Below are 10,811 nucleotides of genomic sequence, written 5' to 3'. Positions count from 1 at the left end.
GAACACTAAGAAACATTACATATGAACATTTCCATGAATCGCTACCGTGACTCTGGAAGCATGCTTTCTTAAGAATATGTCATCATTTTCTTGTGGTGGGGAAAGGCAAGGGCACAGAATTCAAGACCATGTTCATCCCCTGGAATTTCTGGTAATTGACACCCCCTACCCTCACTCTCCTGCAGACCTCTGTCAGAATCTAGAACAAGGGACTGACAGTTTACTCCCTTGCTTTGCGGGGCATGAGATGATGTATTCTAAGCACACCTGGTGTGAAGCTGAGGTTCAGTAAGGACTTATAGACTGAATGAGTGAAGAAGATTTGCAATTTATATATCCAATTGCTGGTCGGTAACTGGTCAGCACAGGGACTCAAAACCAAGTCCTACGAGAAAATAGAAATATTCACTGAGAGGAAAAAGAATTTGTTGTTAAAAGCTTGAGAACTGCGCGTGTGGAACAAGGTCTAGACTTTTTCCTGTTATATAAGGTGGAACGAAGGCAGGAGACACACTGCAGTCCACTGTAGGGAAGAACTTTCCAGAGGTCAAAGCCCTGGAGAAAGGACTGGGCCACCTGGGGGGGAGGTGAGCTGCCCCTCTGTGAACTTCAACAGCTGTGCACGCCATCAAAAGGTACTGCACTTCATCTGCGTCTCAAAATAAATGAGCCAGCAGATTCCAAGTTGCCTTCCCTCACTTGCTTACCTTCAGTTCTGAGTGGAAGACACAGAGGTGGCCTCAGTGCACACATCAGGAGTTTCAGAGGGAATGTGTGGCACATGGGGATTTTTTTGGTGAATTTTTGGGCTAGAGGCACTAGTTTTGTAAAAAAAAAAGAATTACTTTTGATGCCTTTTCATCCTGTGACTGTTATCTGAGTATACACATATTTATTTTTCTTCTCAATATAATCTAAGAGAACTAATATCATTGCAAAAGCTATACAATTTAAGGGCTGGTAAAAGGCAGATTTTATACGTAACCTCAGGGTATTGCAGTCAGTGTCTCTCTCTATTTCTACCTACTGATACATACATTTTTCGGTAAACTAAAGACATTTAATAATTTTTGATAAAATTTTTGCAAAAAAGCTCATTACAGACTTATTTTGGAACAAATGATAAAACACATTATGGTTAAAGAACAGATTTCTAGTAAAATGTTTAAAATGTTTTTTTTCTCTCTGATTTGTTTGAGAATTGCTTTGGCAAGATGGTGCGGCTATGAAATATTCAATATCTGCTGAATAAATGCATGGCTGAATTGTTGCTAATGTTCTCCCCACTCGGGCAGCTATGGTGCTCACACCAGAGGAGAAACCAGAAGATTACTGGCTGCCCCAATTTGCATACTTGTGTACAAAGGAAAGAAGAAGTAATCATATCTCCTTTCTTCCTTAGGGAGACACAATAAAGAAACATGAATAAATAAAATGAACTAGCTGTGCTGTCCTCGATTTCAGATTTATGTAATTTTCCCACTCTCAGTCTCTGTCTCCTAAAACACAGTTTACAGGATAAGTGATACTGTCTCTATAAATGAAGTTAAGACTTACTGATATGAGAAATGTTAAAATCACAACATTTTTACATCAGTAATTACTAACTAACAAACTTCTTTTTTCTGTCTTTTTTGTGGTACCAAGCATTAAACCCAAGGCTACCCTGCCAATCCTTTAAAAAAAATTTTCTTTTTTTTTTTTTTTTCCAATTTTTGAGACAGGGTCTCTAGTTGCCCAGGTTGGCCTTGAACTTGGTATCCTCCTGCCTGAGCCTCCCGAGTAGCTGAGGTTACAGGTGTATACCACCGTACGCACCCAGCACTAACAAACTTTTCTCAAAACAACAACACAAGACCCCATCATGCTCAGTATACCTTAAGTCTGTTCAAATTCACAGAGGTCAGAGTGGCATGCTGTTATAGCCCCTCCTCCCCGTCTTGGAGAATATCCAAGTACTGAAGAGGGGCACCAAATGGAAAGAAAACTGTTAATATCAGAATGCAGAGAGGAGTCGCCCTGAGCTCATTTAACATGCAGTCATTCCGTAAGGTCTTGTCCTTGAACACTCAGTATATGAACAGTTAGTGACACCCTCTGCATGCCAGGAGCTGTGCTGAGTGGGAGGATACTGTAATGACCCACAGCAGACATCATACTGCTCCCAGGGAGCTTGCAGTCTGCTAGGGAGGAAAGAAGTCCAATGAGTTAATTGCAGATTTTGATCTATACTAAGAAGGAAAACTACAGCACACTAGTAGGAGTGTCCTCACAAAAAGACTCAGGCTAACGTGGTGGCCAGTGAAGGCTCCTCTGAGGAAGGAATGTCTGAGTAGAGATCCAAAGGTTATGTAAATGGAGAAAGATATGCTAGGAGGGAGGGCCATATGTTGATGGAAGTAAAGGAAGGCCATCAAGTCTAGAGCACAAGAAATGGAAGGGAGGCCAGGCATGGTGGTGCATGCCTGTAATCCCTGTGGCTCGGGAGGCTGAGGCAGGAGGATCATGAGTTCAAAGACAGCCTCAACAATTAGCAAGGCCCTAAGCAACTTAGTGAAAACCCCTGTCTTGGTGTTCAACTGCTGGTACAAAAACAAAGAAATGGAGGGGAAGGGTGACGTGGGAAGAGAAGAGGTGGCTAGCTGCATCAGGTAAAGTCCGAGGCAAGCTCTGATGTTTCCATGGCTTTAATTTTCATCTCCAAGCCAGATTCCTGTGATTACCCATTTTTTTTTTTTTTAAGCACCATACCACTTTGGCTAAATATCTACACATGGATATTTTCATGTTACCCCCAACTCAAACTCTTTGTCTTTAACTGGACAACTGCAACAGTCTCCTAACTGCTTCTCCAGACGCACACCTATCCACCCTTGTCACCAGAAACCATCGTGCATCAAGCTCAGGCCAGAAGCAGAGAATGGATCAAAGAAGATCCACAGGACTGTAACAGCCCAAAGCTGTGCATTCTTAGAATCAAGGATTTCCATTTGATTAGTTCTGTTTTCAGTAATATTAAAAAAAACCCACCTTGAATCTTAAATATCTAATTGTGTAAATACTGGAAACCATGTAAGTTAAAAATGAATTACTATGATTATACATTAAAATACATGACAAGCATGATTTTGGAAAGTGCATAATTTATTCCACTGAAGAGTTCATAATAAAATTAATTCTTAGGAACTTTAAAAATGAATTAGAAGTAACAATTAGATATAAAATTCCCAAATTTTGGAACCTGAAATATTAAGCTCTGAAATTTTCTTAAAACCTCTTTCTCATAATTAGCATAGTTTAAAAAAATATCATGCTCTTCCAAGGGAAAAAGGGGCATTAAAAAATAGACACACTGATGAAGGCCATAAATTCTTCTTGGCTGGCTTTATTCTCCACTGAAGCTCAAATATAGGATCATATTTTCTTTACTTTCAGGACGCTGTCACTGTTCTGTTTTCCAAAACCCTTAAGACAGAATGGAAAATGCTTATGCAAAATGACACAAGCCTTAACCATTCTCTGCAGGATTCATCATTTCAAATATCTCTAGTCCAACAGCTTTCCCAACACTACAGTTCTGTGAGTGAACTATGAATATTTTTAAATATTTTCCAGATTCATCATGGAGGCTGCTTTTCTTCTCTGTACTGTAATCACACTGAGCTGCAATTAAAATAAACAATCAGTAAGTAGTTACTTTCTCTATGGAAAATCTTAGATTAATACAAAGCACAATGCATCACAACCTACAGTTCTTGAAAATAATATCATTGGAAGGGGTCTTGAAAGGTCATTTTTTTTGTTGTTATTCATTTCTGTTTTAGTCTTGTGTGTTCACAGTGTCTGTATTACATGAGAGAAACGCATGTCAAGTATGACATTCCCCGGCTCAGAGTGATGTACTCAGAACTCCCAAACATGTTCCAGATGGATGAAAATCACCTAAACCAAAGTTAATCAGAAAAATGTCTAAACCACACAGTGAATGTGAGCGAACACAACGCAGCTGGTAGTAAAAAGATGAGAGGATGTAGTAAGAAAAGTCTAATAGTAAAATAATCTTTAGCTACTAATTTGAATTGTAGAAAAGATCTATGAATACAAGAGAATACACAGCACCGGGGACATGACCTTCCCATCAAGGTCTTTCATTCCACAGACACAACCACTCCACTTACAACCACTCCTTCCAGCTTTTAGGTGTATTTTTAGAAATACTCTAAAAGAGAATATGCATATATACACATATGTATTTCTTCATTCCTATTTATTTAAAAATGATAAAGTCAATGTACTTTTCATTATGCCTTTTTTCTTCTAAATGATCTGAATTAGAAATAATTTCATATTAGATCTACGTTCTTCTTCTTCTTCTTTTTTTTTTTTTTTTGTTTGTTACTAGGGATTGAACTCAGGGCACTTGACCATTGAGCCACATCCCCTGCCTTATTTTTGTATTTTTTTTAGAGACAGGGTCTTGCTGAGTTGCTTAGTGCCTCGCCATGGCTGAGGCTGGCTTTGAACTCCTGTTTCAGCCTCCCAAGCTGCTGGAATTACATAGGTGTATCACGGCCCCTGGCTCTACTTTATTCTTTCAACATTTGCAGACTATTCCCTGTGTGGACATCCATGACTTAACCTGTCTCCTGTTGTTGGGTATGCACATGGCTGTTAGTCTGTTACAATTGGAGACATGCTTTCTTCCTTGCAAAGACTTTTCCAGGTATAAAAATGGGTCAAAGATTATGCACATTCAAAATTTTGGGGAGATACTGCTAACCAGTCTCCAAAGAGGCTGTGTCGGTACACACCTACATCAGTAATGCACACAAGTGCCAGCACAATGCATTATCAAGTTTCAGGATCTGACAGGTGAAAATAATATGTGATTAATATTTAAATTTATATTTGTCTTGTGGGTGAGGATGAGCATTGTTTTAAAAGATTAAAAGACATCTGTCTTTCCTTCTCTGTAAAAACTTTTTATCCACTGTCTATTGGACAATAACATTTCTTTCTCTTTTTAAATTATTTTTTTAGTCATACTTGGACACAATACCTGTATCTTATTTTATTTATTTTTATGTGGTGCTGAGAACGGAACCCAGTGCCTCACATGTGTCAGGCAAGTGCTCTACCGCTGAGCCCCACCCCGGCCCCAGTACTTCTTCCTTTTAAACTTAGGCACTTTTTCTGTGTACTCAGGAAACTAGCCTTTTGCTGGATGTGTTGCATATGTCTCTCTCAGTTTGTCACTCGCTCTATGAAGTTTTTTTTCCCAACAGGTCCTTGTGCATGGAAGGCAAGTTTTCTACCATTGAGCTACACTCCTAGCTTTATGACTTGACTTAGATGCAGACATCTGAAATTTTATATGGTTACATTTATTCAACCTTTTTTTTTTTTTTTTGTAGTTTCTAGCTTTTGTGTTCCTGCACAGAAAGGCTTTACCACACTGATTTTAAAAATGGTTCTGTTAAAAGAATGCAGTGTGGCATTCAACAGTTTAGAGTACTACACAGGACTGGACGAAGAACACACAGACAGAGGTGGTCAGAAGAGCACTCAGGGCTGCTCAGTACACTGCTCCTGCTGACCCCACACAGGAACCCGCAGCCCTTAACTCCTTTGTTTCAGTTAGTTTCTTGCCAATGTGGGACATTCTTTCTAAGAGCAATGTCCAGTTTTTAGAAGAAAAAAAATTAGAAAAAAAATGGGAAAATTGGAAAGCAGTCAGAGAAGGCAAAGATAAAGATGAAAAAATGAACATATGTCCTATAAGAGAAAATTTATCATTTGGTCTCATTTAAAATAAAAATAAAATCAACTCTAGAGCAGAAATTCTTTTTGTGTATGGGGAGAATGCTAAGTGGTTACTTCTTACCTTCCAATAAAACAGAATGGAAGGAGAAAAACTTTAAGTTTGTTACCAAAAAAATGTGAAGCGGTAATTGTCAAAACATAAAAGAGCTCTCAAAAAGAATGGTGGAAACTTTGCTACTAGTGAGTTTAAATGTCAGCAGGAACAAGTTTTGGACTGTTTAGGTTTAATTCTATCAGGAGGGAAACTTCATGAGATATCACATGGATTATATAATTAAGATTCTATAATTATACCCTTTTCACTGTTCAATGCAGGGTGGTTGGTTTTAAGTAGGCATTTTCTTTACCATATTTCTTTAAAAGGTAAATGTGTTAGCCAGGAATGGTGTTGTACACGTAGAGGCCCAGCTACCTGGGAGGCTGAGTAGGAGGATCACTTGAGCCCAGGAATTGGAGGCCAGACCGTGTAACATAGCAAAGCCCCATTTAAAAAAGGAACATAAGCTTTAAGTATTAATGATACAGAAATTAATTTAACATATAGCTGTCTAATTATTAAGCTCTATTTCATCTTTCAATAACTGTATGACGGAGGTGTTACTATCCCATATCAAACAGGAAACTGATTAGGAAGCTGAAATTGCCCAGTCACATGGCTTCTTAATGGCACTAGGCCACAGTCTTCCTATGTAAGAAAAATACTTATTTTGATAGAAACAGTATATTCATACTTAAATATAATTAATACTATGGAAGCTGCATTCTTTTTTGTTGCCTATTGCTCCATCCACCTGTCCATCAACTGCTTCTAGTCTCTTCGTTACCACTGAAGAGGTCTCACTTCATTCCAAATAGGAGGGAATATTGCTCCTACAAATGGCCCATTTTATGTATTTATTTATTTAGTGCGGGGTGAAACCCAGGGTCAGGTGCACATGACGAAGGTGCTCTACCACTGAGCTACCTCCCCGACCTCTGACCTCTGGCCCATTTCATTTATATGATGTTATAAGATGTATTATGAGAAATTATTTGATTCATGTTCCTATTCTATTTCCCATTTGACAATTTTCATATTGTATTTTAGATTTATTTGGTTATCCATAAATGTGCATTAAATACAGTTCACTTGTAAGTGAAATAATTTTTCCACTTAAAGCCAGTGCAATATGAAATATTTGGAGCAATCTTATCTATCTGGGGGCGAGCATCTGCCTAGGTTTAGACAGACTGTGAGTCTAGTGCAGTGCTGACTAGAAGGCCCTTTTGTGGTGGCAGGAATGTTCTGTATTCATACTGTCCACTACGGCTTCCCATAGTGATCCAGGCTACTGAGCTCTTGAAATCTGGCGACTGTGACTGAGAATCTCAATTCTTAATTTTAATTGATTTAAATTTAAACAGTTGCCTATGGCCAGCAGCTCTCATTGGATAGTGTAATTCGAGATACAGATGACAACTGGATGATATTAAGATTTATTTTTGTTTTTAAAGTTCACTTTTCAATCACGAGTATTAAAGGGACTAATTTTAAATACATTAATCAAGTGAAAATAAAACTACTAGCTCTAGGGAGGTCTGAGCATGTCCACTATGTCTTAATAGTGATCTACTCAAACTGTTTACTATTTGGGGATAATGAGCATGCTCCCTACCTGCTGGGAAGCTGAAGCCGCTCTCTCTTCTGCCTGAGTCAGACGCCTTTGAAGTCTGTTGGCTTTTTCTTGATGCTCTAGAATTAGCTTTTCATTCTATTAAGAGAAAATATAAAACAAATTAGAAAGCCATATGTGACATGGAAATGTTTTGTGTAGAAAAATCTGTGTTGAGAGCCACAGCCAAGTCGGGGCGGCACCTGGCATTTTGCCAGAGGGAGTGGTTGAGAGGTGATGCCAGCGAGCCATTGAGATGATGATGGTTAAGTTAAGCTGTGTATTCAGTTGTATATAGACCTTTGCTGTCTGGCAATAGGGCGGCTCCTGCTGCCTGGGCCGCTACTTTGGAGTTCTGGTTGAGTTCTCAAGGGGTTCCGAGAGAGTGGAGGGTGAGGGTGTTCCCGGGGAGCATGTGTGGAGAGTGCCGGTGAGAGTTTGGGAATAAAGAGTTGCTGTTTGAACCTACAAGTGCTTCTTGGCGGCTCGGTTATTTGTGCCCAGCCAGACTGCGACAATCTGGACATCATATTCCCACTTAAAAATAAAAGATAGTATTATCTCCAAATTTACATTTTCCAAGATATGTGCTTCAAAGTATAAAGCTGGTTTTACATTCTTTATAAATTGTTTTCTCCCCTTCTATACCACCAGAAAAAGCAAATTAAGAAATTCAAAAGCAAAGTGAATTAGAAGTTAAGAGCAAGACTTTCAGTTTTTGATTGGTTAACTTGAGATGCTAGATCACTGCTTCAGAACCACCTGGAGAGCCTGTGACCTAAGGACCCTTGGGCCTTAGCACCACAGCCATGGAACAGGGGTGCATCCCTAGAACACCTGGATTCTGCAGGGGCTCCTAGAGTCAACATGCTGAAGTCTGAACCCCCAGTCCCTGTGAATGTGACCTTATTTGGAAAGAGTCTTTGCAGATGATTAAGATCTGATCATTATGACAGGCCATAATCCATATAACTGATGTCACATTATAATGGGAAATGACACAAAGGCAGACATGCATGCACAAAGGGAAAACCATGGCAAGACACAGAGAACACGGCCCCCAAGCCAAGTAATGCCTGATGCTACAGGAGCTGGGGGAGAGGCATGTCCAGATCCTCCTTCAGAGCCCTCAGACGGGCGACATGCCGACACTGCCATTCTGGACTCCTGGCCTCCAGACCTGTGAGAAAATAACTTTCTGTTGTTTACACTCCCAGTTTGTAATACTTTGCTATGGCAGAACTACAAAGACAGCATCAATACCAAGCTGTCACTGATTTTAATGTCATGCAGACAAGTTCAACTAACCTATAATTAAAAATATGTTTGCTCTCAGGGCAGGGGCTGTAGCACAGCGGTAGAGCGCTTGCCTGGCATGTGTAAGGCACTGGGCTCAATCCTCAGCACCACCTAAAAATAAAGATATTTTGTGCCCATCTACAACTAAAACAATATTTTAAAAAATGTGTTTGCTCTCTTCATACTTACCTGCCTGGTCACAGTACATCTAAAAAATTGTTTTTTGTGCAACTAGAAATGCTAGACAGTTTTTCTGGCATTTATCTAAATTGAGAGAAAAATATAAGCCCAATCAGGAGTGGTTAGAAAATGCCTAACAAGTCCTAGCATACAAATGATCAGAGTGAATGCCATGCCTAGTAATAGAAAACACTGAAATAATGGATTATCCTGCTCAAATAAACTTACTTTATTTCTCATTATGCCCAAAAGCAAAATTAAATTTTATGGAGAACTTGGTTGAACCAATTTACCAAGATGTTGTGCCCAGCCAGACTGCGGCAAAATAGGTACTCTAAAATTTTAAGAGGTACATCATACATTAGAGAAAACTTGAGGAATAAAATCACATCATTTATAATAATCATTTTCATATTTCTAATTAGACTATATATCATGTACATTCATCTTTGCTGCTGTCATAATGGCTAAGAAACAGTTCAGACTGTAAATCACAATAAAAACAACTGTTCCCCCCCCCCCCCAATGGATACTTTTGGTTTCTTTTGATCTTTGAATATTATCAATATCACTATGTTGAAAATCTTCATTTTTTCCTTACTTCATTAAACAGATTTCTGGAAGCAGGAATTAAATTAAGGACATTTACTAACTCTTCCTAGTTTTCTAAGTTGCCGATAGCAGCTTATATTGCCACGATGCTTAAGAGCCATGATGTCACTGTGGCTCCTATAGTAAACTACAGAGGTGAACCACATCAACCATTAATGAAATTCTAACAAACACACTCAAAATTTGAACATCCAGTGAAGAACCAGAGCTCTGGAAAGTTTCAGTTATCATACAGAAATTGTTTAAGTTTTTAAAGCCTCAAGGAAAAAATAATGAACTTTTGTTATATTTAGTTTTAAGATATCAATCTAAATGTATATTAACACACTCCAGTAAACAAAAATATTTTCTGTGGGTCTTTTGTGATGGATTAAAACAAAATGAGGGAAATGGATTAAATAAAATAATCTTAGAAATGCATAGGAATAATGAGAATCCCAATAATCCTCTGAAACAATGAACAAATGACACTATGAAATGAGACTTCTACCTTTTATCATCTACAGGTGATGAATCACAGACTTTCAAAGCTTTTATCCACATTACATTATGGGTGGACTTTTAAGATTATGGATGATTTCTATGTGGCTATTTCCAGGTAGAGAATTAATTTGGATTTGGTGTAGATAAAATTCTTTAACACATGTATCAAGCTGCAGTAGAAAGTACTTCCCAAGGGAGTCATTATCTTACCTCAGCTACCTTTTCATTTGCCATTTCTAGCTGAGAAAGCAGCTCTTGGGTATGAAGTTTCTGTCGACTCAGCTCACTCCTATCAGAGAGAGAGAGAGAGAGAGAGAGAGAGAGAGAGAGAGAGAGAGAAACCCATTAAGTAATTTTTCCAAATCTAAAATTGAATCTTTATCAGTGAGACATATATTCATGTTTCGAACAAAAATATCATCTTGATGTGCAAAATAAAGTCACTAATAGACCACATCTGAAATTTTTAATTTCTTTATTATATATTCTAGAGATTAAATGCATGACAATGTAATATACTTAATACTACTAAATTGTACACTTAAAATAGTTAAGATGGCAAAGTTTTAGTGATACATATTTTGTCATAATTAAAAGTTTTATAATTAAAAACACAACTTATCACATGGACAATTTTGTTATATATATATTTTAGCATAATAAAAAAAGAGCAAAACAAAAATTATTTTAAAGGCATAGAAGCATTAAGCATTAAAATATTTATAAGACCTTAAGATAAATAAAAGCATACTCATTTAAACA

The 10,811-nt window shown here is 38.0% G+C and overlaps 1 protein-coding gene across 4 annotated transcripts in view; it reads right to left on the bottom strand.

The window, feature by feature from the left end:
- Positions 1-3,126: 3,126 nt before the first annotated feature.
- Sclt1 (sodium channel and clathrin linker 1) overlaps positions 3,127-10,811 on the bottom strand; it is a 176,388-nt gene continuing 168,703 nt past the window's right edge. For 3 of the 4 annotated variants that reach the window (XM_046459634.2, XM_046459633.2, XM_058584062.1), the window contains 3 exons: positions 10,260-10,338; positions 7,479-7,574; positions 3,127-3,663 (listed from right to left, as the gene is read on the bottom strand). In XM_046459634.2, coding sequence (XP_046315590.1) covers positions 3,601-3,663; positions 7,479-7,574; positions 10,260-10,338 — 238 coding nt within the window. In that variant the 3' untranslated portion in view covers positions 3,127-3,600. Of the gene's footprint in view, positions 3,664-7,478; positions 7,575-10,259; positions 10,339-10,811 lie in introns of those variants that run through there. The other variant, XR_006855097.2, reaches the window with a different exon arrangement.

Source organism: Marmota monax, unplaced genomic scaffold, assembly GCF_021218885.2.
Source record: "Marmota monax isolate L192 unplaced genomic scaffold, Marmota_monax_Labrador192_F-V1.1 WCK01_AAM20220418_F8-fsc00039, whole genome shotgun sequence".
Classification (NCBI taxonomy): domain Eukaryota; kingdom Metazoa; phylum Chordata; class Mammalia; order Rodentia; family Sciuridae; genus Marmota; species Marmota monax.
This window is presented reverse-complemented; position numbering and strand designations above follow the sequence as displayed.